The sequence below is a fragment of the Dendronephthya gigantea genome, unplaced genomic scaffold (genome assembly GCF_004324835.1).
Source record: "Dendronephthya gigantea isolate DGI-Jeju-01 unplaced genomic scaffold, DenGig_1.0 000056F, whole genome shotgun sequence".
In the NCBI taxonomy this organism is placed as follows: Eukaryota; Metazoa; Cnidaria; class Anthozoa; order Malacalcyonacea; family Nephtheidae; genus Dendronephthya; species Dendronephthya gigantea.
This window is the reverse complement of record NW_021163066.1, coordinates 1,073,836-1,091,752: the sequence shown is the minus strand read 5'-3', so window position 1 is coordinate 1,091,752 and position 17,917 is coordinate 1,073,836. Positions and strand designations below refer to the sequence as shown.

The 17,917-nt window shown below is 37.0% G+C and overlaps 1 protein-coding gene, 1 long non-coding RNA gene and 1 pseudogene across 2 annotated transcripts; 1 reads left to right on the top strand and 2 right to left on the bottom strand.

The window, feature by feature from the left end:
• Positions 1-2,747: 2,747 nt before the first annotated feature.
• LOC114529497 lies at positions 2,748-3,471 on the bottom strand. Its single transcript, XR_003687635.1, has 3 exons — positions 3,197-3,471; positions 3,026-3,082; positions 2,748-2,899 (listed from the first exon to the last, which is right to left on the bottom strand). It is a non-coding gene; the product is annotated as an uncharacterized LOC114529497 (long non-coding RNA).
• Positions 3,472-4,289: 818 nt separating this feature from the next.
• Positions 4,290-5,146, bottom strand: LOC114529300 (annotated as a pseudogene).
• A 4,546-nt stretch (positions 5,147-9,692) lies between these two features.
• On the top strand, positions 9,693-17,917 carry LOC114529299 (mucin-21-like). Its single transcript, XM_028551055.1, has 7 exons — positions 9,693-9,952; positions 10,492-10,635; positions 11,777-11,938; positions 13,200-13,361; positions 14,208-14,285; positions 15,456-15,797; positions 15,921-17,917. The coding sequence occupies exons 6-7, from the start codon at positions 15,767-15,769 to the stop codon at positions 17,915-17,917; spliced, it is 2,028 nt and encodes a 675-aa protein (XP_028406856.1). The 5' UTR covers positions 9,693-9,952; positions 10,492-10,635; positions 11,777-11,938; positions 13,200-13,361; positions 14,208-14,285; positions 15,456-15,766.

Sequence of the window (17,917 nt, the reverse complement as noted above, 5' to 3'; positions counted from 1 at the left end):
AAAAGTTTAAATGTTTGGATTAACGCGTTTAAATAAAGAATTGTTTATTTCTACATTTTTTAGCGTTTATTTATATCTTCCTAAATAGGCGCCGCGGCGCTTATTCAACAGCGGCGCTTATTAAATTTTTTTTATTGAGGTGCGGCGCTTATTTGACAGCGGCGCTTATTCGAGTAGCGGCGCTTAATCGATCATTTACGGTAGACAAGGATAATCGGGCCAAAAACCGCTAATTTGTTTTCCAGTGCTGATTCAGCAACTATTGAGTTATTTTGCACCCACTTGGGTTGTGAAAATAATTCAAAATGTGAAAAGAAAACACACGCATTCGCATCAACTGCTGAGCCGATAGCTCAGGACGCGAGCACACACTGTCAGGAAATGTTCACTCATGCACAAAATTATTCCACTTTTTGAATATCCGACGCGGATACCACGCCTGTCAGAAAACGCAGAATACGACACCGCACACTTGAGGAAACAACTCAGCTAACAGTCACGAGTGACGCTCAGCTCAGCTGTTTCCTCCAACGAAAAATCGTGTTTCTACCAATGGCAATGCCTAGCCTATTTTCTTGGCTGGGCGTTCGCGATTTTTTCTGCCCGAAGGATCGTGAAACAAAACCAAGTCGAGCTTTTTGGCTTCTTGTATCACATTTCTGGCTTCTTGAGTACTCGTCTTGATAGATAAAAGCAAACGCGAAAGAACGTTGTCAAAACCGAACAAAAACTAGATGCTGCATTTTATTTTGCAAAACACGAGGCAATGCATATTAAACGTTTTAAATACAAAAAACAAAAACTGTAACCGCAAACTATATGTGGTATGTGTTTTCTTACCATTACTGAAACAGCTATCGAAATACAAATACCAGAAATAACGATAAAATAACGCTTTGAAAACCTTGAAATGTTGAAGTCATAAAACCAATTTGATAAAACTATAACAGTTCAGAGGGCAAAGTACAAATTGTCAAAAAATTACTGTACACGTGAACAAAAAAATCATGTGCACAAAAAAATGACGTAAAAAACCCACGAACCGCAAAATATACCCGCGACAAAAACACGCGACAATCTCTAGACTATCTCGGAAGGAAGTGGCTATTTAACAATTAGACAACGAAAGCTGAAGAATGAATTAGCTACTTGGCGGCCAAAAACTTGTGAAGTTTGCCCCAAACGCGATTTGAAATTTGCCGTTTGCTGTTAGCCGTGTGTCGTAAACGTCTAAGGTTTATATATTGATTTGCGACTCCACTGTTGCCACTTTCAAGTGTCTCTTCATAGGCGGCCCAGAACTGATCTCGCTGACCTCGCGCGACGCTCATGTTGTCTGAACAGTCTTATATTATGACTATAACTATTATTATATTATCATAATATAAGACTGTTCAGACGCGAGCGCGCGCGTCAGCGAGATCAGTTCTGGGCCGCCTATGGTCTCTTGTGATTTTGGTGCCACACAAATGTGAGAGGTCAAATGCTAGGTCCTAAAAACAGCTTATCATCGAAAAATACGGAATTCGAAAGTACGTAAAATTAGCACGTGAAATCAAAGCCAACGCAAAAATCACATAGCGAGACAATTGCCACACAAAAATCTTAAAACGACATATTTAAATCCAGCCGCGAGGTCAAAATTAGCGCAACTAAACAGTGTTATTTTATATAAAGTGTACATATATTTATATAAAGTGTACATATAATATAATATTATATATATATATATATATATACCGTACGTCCTGTGTCCCAAGTGCAGGAGTCACCATTGCGCTCTGGTGATAGCCGGGAGGGCACATTGTTTTACACATGTTGTATATATATATATATATATATATATATATATATATATAATTATATATATATAGCAAGCACACTCGAGTTGGTGCATACCAATAAGTCACATGACAGGTATATTGATATACTTGATTTGGACAACATTAATGACAGTGGCTGTATATATATATATATATATATATATATATATATATATATATATATATATATATATATATATGTATATATATATATTATATAATATATATATATATATATATATATATATATATATATATATACTACACATATATATATATACTTTATATAATACCATCTAAACTGAAAGTTTGCCCAATAAAGTTAGCTTTCTGTAATAGAAAGAATAAACAAAAACAAAACAAAACCTAGGCCAATTTTCAACTTATAATTAATAATACTTTAATAATTAAAGTTAGCTTTATTAAGTACCAATAATGAGGTACTAAGAAACAGGCCTATTGATGACAAACAGGGGGCCCCAGGAAAAGTATTTTATTAACAAAGACATTACCACCTAGATGCCCATCTGAGCTTGGGTATTTTGCCCTCACCCTTACTCCCCCTTATCACCAGACTTTGTTGACTGTGGTATGATACTGTCTAGACTGATACTGTTTTCATCCACTAGAATAACATTTTATTTGTGGGTCAGCTTTTTCTTAGACCTTTATTTTTTCTTTTAAGGACTCCATATTATTGATTCTTGCGTAGGCAGCCCAATAGCGAATGTTTTTTTTTTATTTGAGATAAAAATGCACACTTTGATGAAATAGACACATTATGTTGTTTATTTACATGCTTATGTTCTTGTCTATAATTTACATTGCTAATATGCGTGTCTGACAAGGTTCATTGGTATTATATGGTATAATATATCCTATATAATGTATATGAATATGTATAAGAAAATATACTTAAAAATAATAACTTTATTTGTTCATATCAAATTGTTTTCATCATTCTAGAAGTAATGGATGTCATTCATCATCCCTGAAGTTTTCAGCTTGTGTTTCTTGGGTTGGTTTTCGAACTGTTTCTGATTGGACACCATTCAATGTCTCTGGTATACTAGAAACTACATTGAGAGGGATGATTGAATATTTTAATTGGTGTACCGGAGTGAGGAATTGTCACTTATCCTTAATTGTCAAAATTTCCTGCAAGTTTGGAAGGAAGTGGCTATAATGTTATGTTAGTTTACCTTCTAACAAACTGTTTGAGTTGAGAGCATGGTCCAATGGTTCTGATATACTAGGAACTACAGTGACAGGTATGATTTATAATTTTATTTGTGTACTGGAGTGGGTCTTGTCACTTATTATTGTAAAAATTTCATGCCGGTTTGAAAGGAAGTGGCTATAAAAATGTTTACCTTCTAACAAACTGTTTGAGTTGAGAGCATAATCCAATGTTTCTGGGATGCCAGGAACTACAGTAGGAACTAGAATGAGACTAGGCGTTAGAGAGGGCTAGGCGTTCTACTGTAGAGCAAGGGTCCAAGCCACACACATCTCCCCACCCACTTTTGCCTCCTAAAAATATTGGCTAAAGTTCTTTGTGAGGCATGGAATTGGTATTAACTTGTGGCGTCCGCACTTGATAGTTCTGCAAAGCCGTATTTTCCTTGAGTCGTGCAATATAGCGAAAACCGCTATAGAGGGACTGTAATAAATTACTGTAATTAATTATTAAAATACCGGAAATGGAAACGTTTAATTAGAGACGCATTTATTGATAATATATTGATATATTTATTTCAGGTGACTATAAAAGTATATTAGTTTACCTTCAAACACACCGTTCAAGTTAGTCGTAGATTCAGCCGGCGCCGATGAATCAGGCATTGCATACAAAGTGACAATTGAATAAAACTAGACGCAGATTCCTCCGTGATAAATTATTACTTGCGCACGGGATGTTTTAGTATCCGTGGACCTTCTATAGGATCGCGCAACAATTAATTCACGTAATGTGTATTTTCCACGATGTTTAGTATATCTTTACACGATAGTCAGGGAGCTAATGTATCCCCGTGGGCTTTTAGTGAAGAAAGCAAACGACTAGCGGTTTTAGGGCCTTCAGACCTTCGGGGGGGGGGGAAATTCGCATATATTTTTCAGCACGGAAACGAGGCTGAAAAACCTAATATGGCTATATTTTCTTTTTAAATGGCCCAAATACACCGAAAATTTGTAGTGACATTAAGAATGACGATACAAAGACATAAGCTAAATTTCAAGGGTCACGTGACCTTTTCAATATGGAAACGGGGCTCTAATAAGGAAATGGTATAACATTTTTTACATGCCCCAATTTTCATGGAATATACTTTTATTTCATGGAATATACTTTAAAACGCATTAACTTTCATATATATGTATATATGTTAGGAAGTTGTTCTCTAGTGAAGATATTATATATAGAGAGAGAGACCGACCACGTTAAAGCATTTCCGCTTGTTATCCTTAAAAACCTGTATTATCATCATCATCATCATCATCATCGTCATCATCCTCTTGGATTTCACGAGCCACATTGAGGCACGTATCGAAATCTTCATCGTCATGGCATGCACACAGGTCCGTACACGGTAATCCAGCTTTACGGCATTGGCATCTGTTCGTTTCGCACCGTGTCTTGCAACCGCATCTCACTAGCTCAAGGACAGCATCTGGCGCTGGCGGAAGTCGAGTCATAACGGGAACCCAAGTCTGGTCTTGTTGGTCCCAACCATAGTTCTCAGGAGAAGGTATTTGGGGATTAGCCACCACGTCATTGTTCCATATCATTGTTTGGTAATGAGCTCGAAGAACAGCCTCGCGAAGGGTAGATTTAGTTGGGGGCAGTTTTTCTGACTCGGCTTGCTTACGTCTGAAGAGAAACCACCTAACTTCTTTCACCGTTTGAAGGGATGTAGTTGGGGCATATAGTGCGCACACAAACTTCTCCAAAGCTGTCATCGTCTCATCTTGGAGAGTGAGGGTAGTTCCAAGGTTTGCAATCGCACGGATGACGTCTTCACTTAAGTGCATGAAGGCCTTCCAGTGACTTTCACAAAGCCAGAGAAACTGCCAGTATTGTCAGCCCCACTAAAAGCATGGAACGCCGGAAGAGAAGCTACTTTCGTCGCCCCGAGTGCGAGGGCTATAGGTTGAAGCATCATTATCGATCTATGACGTGTTCCTTTACCAGTAACAAAGGCAACTTCACTACACATATCACAATAGCGTCTGAGAGCAAGGACCAGGACATCTGTATCAGGCGAGTGAATTTCGATCTTCACCGCTCCGTCCGATGTAGCATCGACAGCGTGGAGTATCATCTTGGTATCGGCCTCTTCTTGGCTACTAGCAAGATGGCTGGCATCTTTGTGTGTTGCTTTGCATTCACTACCATACGAAACAAGGCCAAACCGTTATTTTTCACGTGCTGCATGACTATAACACTTCATCACCCTCCCCCCATAATCGCAACGACACTGCAGTCACAGTGTCATGATAGTCGCAGTTGACACATAAGTCTATAAGTCGCAATTTTTGGTGTCTTTTTTACAGTTAGTATTATGTAAAGAAATGTTATGCCATTTCGTTATTAGAGCCTCGTTTCCATGTTGAAAACGTCACGTGACCCTTGAAATTTAGCTTTTGTCTTTGTATCGTCATTCTTAATGTCACTACAAATTTTCGGTGTATTTGGGCCATTTAAAAAGAAAATATAGCCATATTAGGTTCTTCAGCCTCGTTTCCATGCTGAAAAATATATGCAAATTTTACCCCCCCCCCCGTAATCAGGCTAAAACACGGTTTTCACGATTGCCGACAAACTTTTTCGAAATCTCGAAGGTCTGAAGGCCCTAAAACCGCTAGTCGCTTGCTTTCTTCACCAAAAGCCCACGGGAAATATTTTAACGACATGGCGTCGGAGTGACGTCACAGTCGAACAGCGCAAACCAGGTTTATCATGTGATTTCATTTATGATTACCTTTGTATGCATCTATGCATGAAAAGAAGGTATTCGCAGGCTAGTGCTAGTAAGCTGTCCCCAAGAGGCAAGGATATGATGACGGAAATATCTTTATGAATGATTAGAATTATCCACTACCAGAATCAACCTTGATGCGCGCAAATCTTAATTTTTTGAGACGCTATGTGACACAAGTCGTTTTTCACTCTGATGCAGTGCGTGCCATTTATCCCAAGATACAATCGTGCCTGTTCAACTTTTTAAAGCGCGCGCACACTGAAAAACGATGAATCAGTAAACTAGTAACACCTGGAACTATTACTCCGGAACATTCAGTCGAGGGGAGATGACGTCATGTCATTTTGAAGAGTGGAAACAAGTGACGACCGCAGTGAATAGGTGTAATTAGTTTTTATCTAAAAATACACTGGCTAAAGTAACTGCACCCAATAGCTATATATCTATGGCTGTACCTGTAAAAAACGAAGCTAGAATTAAATAACTTCCGGAGGCACTTTCTTACTTCTTAAGGCGTCGCTTTCAACTGACAACTTTAAATATGAAACGAATGTAAGCTAAAGTTCTAACCACCAATTGGGGGCTATTTGAGGCCCCTGCCTTTGCTTTCAGTATAGTGTATATCCAGTATTATAAGATCAGTTTTTAATAAATTGAGAAGTATTCGAGCGGCGCGTGACATCGTGATTTCGACTCCTGGGCAATCCAATTTTGGCTGTATTATTCTTACAAACTACGAAGCTAAGCCCTGCATGACAATACTACAATCTTCTTTCGACCCAGAATTCTTCAGTCCCATCCTCTTATTTTCAGATTTTTCCTCTCTCGTAGGGTCGTCCATACATAGAGAAAATGTCCAGGGTGATGATTGGCTTCAACAAGAACGGCGAGAGACCGCTCTCGATATGGCGAAGAGAACTGTGGAACTCAGGATGTTGGAAATCCCTACGACAGTAAATAACGTTGCGTGAATGTGTCGTTGTCTATAATTTATTGTAAAGCCAGTCGTTTGTCTGAGCACAAACTAACTTCTGGCGTTATTTATCCCTATTTCGTCTATCCATTCGTTGAGAATGGTTTTGCTACACGTCAAATTACAGGGCAAAATATAATCCTCGATTTCAAAAAGAGCCATGCACCAATGACATTTTTCATGGCAAGTTTTATATGTTCTTGGATGCAGCAAAATATTGACAAGTTTTAAATGCCGAATGGGCTATTCAAAAGCTGTTCATGATAGAATTACTCGTATTTACAGCCGACCTGGAAAAACATACTGTCGTACATACGACAGAATATTACCAGGACAAGACACTTGTATCATTGTGTATGTCAAGAAACCAACCTATACGCTTCCAATTCTGTTTTTTCCCTTTTAAATACAAGTGTTTAGTCGACAGCATTTTAAAATAAAACGTCACTATGATAACTGCAGTAAAGCTTCGTCATGGAGGCACCTTGAATGGCTTTAATGGTGATATGATTTTAACAATATCATGGTTACAAGATCTCGCATTTTAGGTTGATTGAATACTATTAGCATTAAATTATGCTCTGTAGGCAAACCTTGCAGGATTTGGAAAAATTATTACTTTTTCTGAGGAAGATTTTGATAAAGCCTTCGGTAGGATTTTGAATCAAGAAATTTTTATATCGACTAGATATTTTGATGAATAAGAAATATTGCGTTATTTCCGGTAAATATTAAACAAAACTTTACAGATGAGAGTCATGAGACGTGATCTACTTTGTGTTAAGTTTTTCGCTTTTTGTAGCATTACTGTTTAGTATTCCCAATCGATACTATGTAGTCGATACCTATTGAAGTCATTCGGTTCTCTCCATTTCCTTAAACAGGGCTATTTATTATTAACTTTACTATCACATGCATGATAAGTATTTGTTACGTGAGAAATGTAATGTTTGTTGTTCCAGGTCATCTGGAATGGTGGCTGAGGATTGGGACTGGGACTAGTTGTCAAATGAAATTGAAAATCCATTTCTCGGTTGAAACAACTTGAAATATATTTTATTACGGTTTCAAGTTTATGTCAGAGCTATAGTTCTTATAACTTAACATGCATAATCACAAAATTTCTTCCAGTCAGTTCATATTAAATTATAATGAATAACATAAGATATAAACCATTTAATATTGCAGAATGGATTAGTATTTCGACAGACAACCCTTCCGAGCGCTGATTTACTAAAAAATGAGTGCGAGATTGCCTGCTATATGACGATATTTGATCCTGAAAATGCGAGGGACATAGAAACCTTATCTCAGCTTGAAATAAAATAATAAATCCCAAAAGTAAATTAGCTTGTAGGTACACCACGTAAGTATTTAATACTGCAAAGCTTTCTATCCGTTAACCCGGGCCTTCATCAGTGCAACGTTAACGGACCGAAAGCTTTGAGTTTTAAATACTTACGTTGTGTACCTACAAATTATTTACTTATTGACGTCTCTCTGCATTGCTAACGTACAAAGATTTGAATTATTATAAATAGTAATAAAGTGATCGGTATAGACCTGTCCCAAACCCGTCTTTTCTTGTTTTGTCTTATGGCATGATGTTTTCATCAAGTCATCCAAACAAAATAACCCAAGTTCACCTCCTGCTGTGAACTGTGATCTCAGAATGTTGCGAAAAATCAAGTCCGGTACTAAACATGTATATATGCATGGTATTTTCACATCTCTAGCATTGATTTGTTGATTTACAAATGTAAACTCCTCGCATATGAAGCACAAAATTCATTCGTGTGTGTTCGCATGTGTATAACTTGGAGATTCACACACAACCTTGTCACACAAAATTTTTGATTGAGTTCACCTCCCACACAAGCGACCTTGTGACAATATATTTGGATTTTGTAAACACTATCTCCGCAGATTGCTGTTATTCGGTGTTGATCAAATTTTGGTAACAGGACTAATAAATGAAACGATTTTTATCTCAGATTGACTCAGAATGTACAAAAAATTGTCTTTAATCGACTTCAAAAGTGACTGGACTCTTGCTGTTAACTTTTAATAATAGTCAAAGTGTCGAACCAGAACAGTGATGGCGTATTATGCCTTATGGTTCTCAACAATAAATACATAAAATAGTAACATAATTTATAATGTTTTTCTAACTTTATCGCGTGGACATTACCGTGAATTCTACGAGCTAAAATTAAAGGTAAAATCAATTTTTTTCACCGAGTACTAAGATTTCAAGGGGCAAGATTTCACAGCAGTTCCGTTTGCTCAAAGCAATTTTTAAAAAAATATCGTTCGCAATGTTGCAACATAGCAGGGAACACAGAACAATTAGAACATCCGGCTTGACTGTAATTAAAAAGGTTCTAGATTAATATTGTCCAGTTGCTCAATTTCTTTTGAAACAGGAAAATCGTAGGGGAAAAATTGCGAACTGACATGATTACAAACTCTTCGGTGGGACTTGGCATGGAATGAAAAGAAACATCTCCAATCTACATGCATGTTATTGTTAAGCCATACAACAAAGCCAAACGACAAAGTGGTTTAGTCAAAAGCTAAATGCTAAACTTTTTGCCTTCTGCTCTTTCACTTTTCTTTCATGTGATATCTGGGGCAGGTTGTATGAAAGCCGGTTGAAAAAAATCACTATCCGGTCCGGTTGATAGCGCTATCACTCCCTATCAGGCTTTCATACAACGCCCCCTGTTCCGCTCTCCAGAATATCACGCGCTTCCAATCAATCATGTAAATTACGTTGCAACTTGTGATTGCATCCAAACGCAACAAAATACTGCAATCATTTGTTGTCAAACTGAAATGAAATCCTTTTGTCTTTTTGAGTGGAAACACTTCCGTCTTAAAAGGTTATAAAAGCAGAACTCTGAAAACTTCCGTTGCCATTTTGTTAAACAGATTTTCGAAGTGGTTTGTAAGGTTTATTGACCGTTGGAAAAGAAAAGACTTGCTTTCGTTTGACAGTTTTATCATCAACTGTACGTAATTGTACACAGGGATTGATAATCCAACCTTTCCTGAAGCTCATTTCCTTTATTGGATCGTGACGTGCACGTGAGCCGGGTGAAACGATGGACGAGATGGATGACACACCACCAAGACCAAGTCGACCGACGGTATTTATGAGAATTACAAAAGTAAGTAAGAAGAAACATATAAATTATTTGTATGAATTTGTAAGAGTGTAACTGACATATCGGCAGTAAATCCCAGCACAAAATTAATATATATAACTAGTAGCATGCTGGCATGTAAGAAATTTAATATCTCAATTTTGCGTGGAATTTCATAATTCCGAAGGATTAGAATAGGACTATCATTGTGGATTCTGAAATTAGTACATGAAAATAATGTATTGTCATCATTGTATGGAAATTTGAGTAAACAATAGAACAAAAACTGTTGCTGAGTTTCAAGATTATGTCTTCAAAATAAAATGAGACAACACATTCAAATGAACATTTTTGAAAGTGGAATAATACCATTTTCCACCTTAGGAATCATTACAGAAAATTTTAGCATGCAGCTATTTCAAATGTAATATCAAGTGTAGTATGGTGTTGAACCTCTAAATTATTTAGCATCAAGAAATTTTTGCATCTATGATTGAATTATATTTAATGTTATATTCATAGTGAAGTTATCAATCTTAAATTATTTATCTCTGTTAAATCAGAGAAGAAACATGTTGGATAACTTGCATTTGGAGCAGGAGTCGTTTAAACTGATGGAAGGTATTAAGATGTTGAAGATGGAGATGCTGGTGAACCTGGTGAAGAACCTGATGAGGGAGCTGGATTATGAGCATTTCTTTTTATCGGTATGTCAAATAGTAATATCCATAATTGCTTGAAATCAGAGTTTTTCAGTATTTAGGCCTTATAGGTGATACAATGGTTTTTCGAGTTGATATGCCATTATTACAAAAATTGTTGATACTGCTGCTATGATTTTCAAACTGAAGATCGAAGATGTTTATCATTCAGGATAAGGATTATCATTAATTAAATTTACTACACAATACTACACAAAGAAATCTAGTGATCTGTATCAGGTAAGAAACTTTACAGTTTGCTAGATTTCTTCCCCTGCACGATTATGTTTTTAAGGGCAGCAAATCACTTGTGTAGTAAATTTAATTAATATATAAATTTGGGTACTCTGTCAATGTGGCAATAAAGCTCTGTAGGGATCACCATTAAAAATGGTAAATCATAAGGATTTGATTAAAGATTGTATTTCTGGATTTTGGTCATGCAAGAACTACTATGGCACAGAATGATTGCTCCATGAGAATAATGCATTGTCTTCATAATGAGTAGGGAAATTTACATAAATATGAGCAAGCAATAAAACAAAGACTGGTAGTAGTAGCCAGTGCAAAGACTCAGATTACATTACATTACCTGAGTCTTATGCACTATTACAAACACTTTAAGATGCACAGATATCGAAGGGACTAGATTGAGTTCCGAAATATCAATTACTCGAACCGTCTTGACCTAGTAGCTCGATTGGAAGAGGAGTTGGAAGGTCGCAGGTTCGATTACCACTGTGGTCAAGCAAATTTTTCAGCTTACCCAGTTGGTGACTCAGAGTAGCAACATCACAATATACATTTAAGACCAAAATTGTTGGCAAGTTTCCAGATCATGTCATAAACGAACATTATGATTGGTTGTAAATGTGCAACTTTAGTTGCCTGATGCAACTATTTCTCGATCTTCATATTTTCATCAACATGCTAAATGAAACCACACATTCACCAAAAATTTCCTTAGTTGATTTAAACCTCTTGAATGATGGTCAACTTCTGCATCATGAATCGTTACGTACCTACACACTGCTGTTTCAAATGTAATATTGCATTTCTCTTAGCAATTTAGCATGAAGAAATTCTTGCATTTATGATCTAATTATATTAATGTTATTCATTGTGAAAACTTCATTGGTGAAATCAGTCAAATAAGCTGGGGCTTGTTGCAATGGATGAATTAAAAAAGATGGAGAAGATGTTGGATTTGGAGCAGAAGTCAGATAAACTGATGATGGAGAAGATTAAGATGTTGAAAATGGAGGTGATGAAGGAACTGGTGAAGTACCTGGATTATTTCTCATTATTGGTACGTAAGTATAATTGAGTAATATCAATAGTTGCCTTAAATCAGAGTTGATTCTGAGTTAGCGGTTCTTTGAAATGTAGGGCCTATAAGTGTTACAACAATTCTAAGTTTTATAAGTGATGGCTTTTTAATCCATTCTGCACACCTGGCTGTTGAATATTACCTCGTTTGGAAGTGGAATTAGTAGCAGTCGACTTGACAAGTAGAGTGCTGTATTTTGGAAAAATAGCCTGCAATATATTTTGTGAATTTGATATAAATTATTTTTGGGTTAACAAAATTGCCTGAAATTCGAGTTGATATGTCATTAATTAACATGTTGATAGTTCTTTGATATGTATTTAAATTTAACTCAAATAGCTATTTGATCAACTGTCACTCCTTTGCATATCACAATACAGCTGAGTAAAACAACGGGTTGAGGGTACTGGTATAATAATTCCATGACCAGAATCAACGAATATTTCCTAATTTTAATCCTAAACGTGACCTTTACGCAACTACTAACAAGAAAGGGCAGGGACGTAACTAGAACGGTAATTGGGAAGAGGGGAGGGGTTGAATATTCATATATTAAGTTCTGCCCGACGGATTTTATTTGTAAGTGCAATAGCTTACAATAGAGTCGGGCAGAACTGAATATATGAATATTAACCCCCCCCCCTCCCAATAATCGTTCAACGTTCTAGTTACGCCCCTTATAAAGGGTTATCTATGTGCGCACAGTAACGTTTTCACTTTTCAAACGTTTTCGTTTTCATGAAAAAACAGTTTCAAGCACCGTCAGTTGACAATAGAAGTTGAAGCCAATTTAACACAGTGAGCATATTCGCCCATGTACCGTATAGACAGGGCGTCAAATCGATAAACTAGACAAAAACAATTTTGGAAGCGCTCGTGTGCATACAGGATTGTATTAGTCGATTCTAGTCATGGAATTATTTCAAATTATTTCGATGGCACTGAAGCCTTCGTTAAATTAATGTATTGTCTTTATCGACAATACATTAAGACTGTTAACGAGTTTTCAGATCATGTCTTAGTTGTGTAGCTTTAGTTGCCTGAACTCATCAACATAGTAAATGAAACCAAACATTCAGATACATTTTATTGGTTGATTAAAACTTTTAGGAGTTGAATGATACCAGCTTCGCGCTGTGAATCGTTACAGCGATTGTGGTGGAAATGCGTTTATACAATTGTAAATGTTATTTATTGGGAAAACTTATCAATCTAAAATTATTTATCTTTGGTAAATTAGCCAACAAACGAGCCATTTCACGCAATGGATGAATTGAAGACGGTGGAGAAGATGTTGTATTTGCAGCAGAAGTCTGATAAACTGATGATGGAGAAGATTAAGATGTTGAAAATGGAGGTGATGAAGAGCCTGGTGAAGAACCTGGATAATTTCTCATTATTGGTACGTAAGTATAATTGAGTAATATCAATAGTTGCCTTAAATCAGAGTTGATTGATTCTGAGTTAGCGGTTCTTTGAAATGTAGGGCCAATAAGTGTTACAACAATTCTAAGTGTTATAAGCGATGGCTTCTTAATCCATTCTGCACACCTGGCTGCTGAATATTACCTCGTTTGGAAGTGGAATTAGTAGCAGTCGACTTGACAAGTAGAGTGCTGTATTTTGGAAAAATAGCCTGCAATATATTTTGTGAATTTGATATAAATTATTTTTGGGTTAACAAAATTGCCTGAAATTCGAGTTGATATGTCATTAATTAACATGTTGATAGTTCTTTGATATGTATTTAAATTTAACTCAAATAGTTATTTGATCAACTGTCACTCCTTTGCATATCACAATACAGCTGAGTAAAACAACGGGTTGATGGTACTGGTATAATAATTCCATGACCAGAATCAACGAATATTTCCTAATTTTAATCCTAAACGTGACCTTTACCCAACTACTAACAAGAAAGGGCAGGGACGTAACTAGAACGATAATTGGGGAGAGGGGAGGGGTTGAATATTCATATATTAAGTTCTGCCCGACGGATTTTATTTGTAAGTGCAATAGCTTCGGGCAGGACTGAATATATGAATATTCACCAATTCGTGTAACTTATCTTGCAACCTATATTTATTCCTTTAATCACAGGTCGCAAACGGACACTCTGTTTTTATATAGTTTCTAGCAACAAGAGCTTATATCCTTTGTGTGGGGTTTTACCACCCCTGTATGCATGCCACTCATGAGATTGTAAAAAACCAAATAAATTCCTTTTTTGTATATTTTGGGAAATCAGAAGTTTTCGTCGTCTTGGGGGATTGAGGATTTGCTCGAATGGGATTTGATAGTAAAGCGTCAGTTGGTGGAGAACATGGTACGTAGAGGTCCGAAGTTCCATTATATAAAATTTAATATGCATGTCATAATAATATGCAGTCATTGAAATAATTTTCTGTGGGGACCACTTCGACCAAACCCACACTCTCACCAAAAATTCCAATATCACACGTCTCACATCACACAGTTTTTACATTTCTTGTTTACTCCCCAAAGTCCCAAATTTTTCAATTCAAAGTCTCCCTAACTCACGTGACGACATGCCATAATAACCTAATTACTCCGGCGTCAGCGACGGAGTTGAAAATTCGCCTCGGTTTTTTTTGTTTTTTTTTATTTTTATTATTTTTCGTCGTCGCAAGTCTGAAATGGCGCGAAATATACTAGTATTTGAAATGTGTATGTGATTGGATTCATCTATGTCCCAGTCTTGTCTCCCAAGAGTTGTGGTGCACAACTTTGGCTAATTTTCCGATGCGCGATTCGATTTCGCTCGCATGATACGGCAATTCCTCCTAGAGGAACAAATCTTTTGATGCTGTGCGATTAAGTTTAGATTGAATTGGGGTAAGAATATATTTAATACATGTAGATTCTGGTCCTATTTTGATAATATCGCTGCTATTTCGCCGTTTAACAAGATGTGGTCGTGTATGGGCGCGTTGACACGTCGCAGTTTGCACAGGATTGAAAATTTGATATAACTATATAAGCACGAATTCCAAAGGCAAAGTGTAAGACAAAGTGAATGTATGATGCGGTTTATTTACATTTTTGAACAATTGAACTTCTATACTTTTTAAAGTACGATGTGCTTCTAAATTTCGCGATCGAACAACATTTAGGTTCGCAAGGTATCTAAATGAATATGAACTGTATTGTTTATGTTCAGAAGCTTTATATTGAAGACTGGCACGTGCGCGCCACGCCGGAGTTAACGCCAGAACAGGCGTCTTGTTGACATAATTTCCGACATTGCATCTGCTGGTGTAGTAAGGAAGACACTGGTTCTGCGTAAATTTTCGTGAAATAATTTACAAGACATCTCAAGCTTAGATTGCAATCACGTGATCACACGCGCATTCTGGAGAACAATTATTTCCATCAACTAAATCTTCTGCCGTTTATTTTTTTCTTATACATGAGCTGGAAACATTTTACGCTATTTCCGATATCCTTGTGACCGTTTTCTAAATATTTCTTGCAGATCTTAACGACAAAGCAAAAATTGAGGTGTGAAAAAAGAAAGGCTTTATTAACAAAGAACAGTGTGTATTCCAAGAAAGGTTGTAGCTACTCGGAGACATGTTTATCCAAGAAGAAGACGTATTCCAAACTGAATTGTGGCTATTCTGACGTGTTTTTATCAACAGATGACAATGCGTGCTCAGAGCGAGTTTGTAATTTTTCAATACAAATTAGTAAAGGTAAACGACCACTCGCTCCCGCTTCTTATTCAAGAAACGGGGTCGTTTACAAGGCAAAAAAGCGAAATTCGTGCACGGAGCAATTACAAGGATGGACAGGAATAACAGTGATATATTTAAAGGTATACAACATATACAACATAACAACTATTTTGTACAGAAATATAGCAGTTCACTTCAAAAGCTACAGTATATTAGTACAGCCGGCGATATTCTTATATTTTTAAGTATACTTTTTTTTATAGATATTTCTCAAGGTGAACTACCAAATTTGGATACTCTTTATGGCTACCTATTTAGTGATACTGAAAATCCTTCAGTTCAAAACAACATTGCAGCCCAAGAGAATCCACTTTTTGACGGATTGTCAACTCTCATTGAAAACGTCGGGGTTGAAACGGCAGATTTTTCAGCTGAAAACAACGACGCAGAACAAAAATTGCTAGAAGAAATTCTACACGAACTTTTTTGGCAAAATTTTAAAGATTTACTTGGTACAATAGAAGAACCTGATCAAGTCTTCTATGAACAATTTATGAATCTGACAACAATGTCAGCAGAGTCAAATATGAACTCTTTTAACACTGAACCTACAACTGACAATATAGCCTCGGAACCCAACAGAGGAACTCTAGAATCCATCGGCGAACTTGATAATACAACTACGGTACCTAATGTTACCCCAGATACCCCTTACAATACTGATTCAGGCGTATTTGCGGGTAAAGCTCCTCCCCTCATCGGAAGCCAACTTATCACCATTGTGAATCCTGGCAGCAGAAAGAGACCCTTTGAAGAAGACATTGAACCTATCGAAGCAGTTTTCCCTGTGTCGAAGAAGAGAATGGAACAACCCTGTTGCTCTAGAGATATAGAAGAAAGATTACATCCTGTGTCTTCATGTGCAAGTGGAGTTTCATCTATGGAAGAAAGAATACATCCTGTGTCTTCAAGTGGAGCTTCATCTGTGGAAGAAAGAATACATCCTGTGTCTTCAAGTGGAGCTTCATCTGTGGAAGAAAGAATACATCCTGTGTCTTCAAGTGGAGCTTCATCTATGAAAGAAAGAATACATCCTGTGTCTTCAAGTGGAGCTTCATCTGTGGAAGAAAGAATACATCCTGTGTCTTCAAGTGGAGCTTCAAATATGGAAGTAAGAATACATCCTGTGTCTTCAAGTGGAGCTTCATCTGTGGAAGAAAGAATACATCCTGTGTCTTCAAGTGGAGCTTCAAATATGGAAGTAAGAATACATCCTGTGTCTTCAAGTGGAGCTTCATCTGTGGAAGAAAGAATACTTCCTGTGTCTTCAAGTGGAGCTTCATCTGTGGAAGAAAGAATACATCCTGTGTCTTCAAGTGGAGCTTCAAATATGGAAGTAAGAATACATCCTGTGTCTTCAAGTGGAGCTTCATCTGTGGAAGAAAGAATACTTCCTGTGTCTTCAAGTGGAGCTTCATCTGTGGAAGAAAGAATACATCCTGTGTCTTCAAGTGGAGCCTCAAATATGGAAGTAAGAATACATCCTGTGTCTTCAAGTGGAGCTTCATCTGTGGAAGAAAGAATACTTCCTGTGTCTTCAAGTGGAGCTTCATCTGTGGAAGAAAGAATACATCCTGTGTCTTCAAGTGGAGCTTCAAATATGGAAGTAAGAATACATCCTGTGTCTTCAAGTGGAGCTTCATCTGTGGAAGAAAGAATACTTCCTGTGTCTTCAAGTGGAGCTTCATCTGTGGAAGAAAGAATACATCCTGTGTCTTCAAGTGGAGCCTCAAATATGGAAGTAAGAATACATCCTATGTCTTCAAGTGGAGCTTCATCTGTGGAAGAAAGAATACATCCTGTGTCTTCAAGTGGAGCTTCAAATATGGAAAGAATACATCCTGTGTCTTCAAGTGGAGCTTCATCTGTGGAAGAAAGAATACTTCCTGTGTCTTCAAGTGGAGCTTCATCTGTGGAAGAAAGAATACATCCTGTGTCTTCAAGTGGAGCTTCAAATATGGAAGTAAGAATACATCCTGTGTCCTCAAGTGGAGCTTCATCTTTGGCACAATCCCATGACAGAACAAATCGTGTTCGCGGTCCGTCGAGAGAAGCTCGATTGAATCAACAAGAAAATCAGCTTGAAACGGAAAATCAAGATTTGAGGGCCCAGGTGCAGGAGTTGTTGAGACAGATCGAGTTCCTGAGGAACTATATAGGCAGTAAATTAAAAGGTCAGTGTTATTACTGTGAAAAATGA

What these genes read in the sequence shown, in the direction of transcription:
- LOC114529299 (XM_028551055.1), top strand. Translation starts at nt 15,767, where the DNA reads ATGGACAGGAATAACAGTGATATATTTAAAG. An exon ending in TAACAGTGATATATTTAAAG is followed by an intron (nt 15,798 to 15,920) that starts GTATACAACATA and finishes TTTTTTTTATAG; the next exon opens with ATATTTCTCAAGGTGAACTA.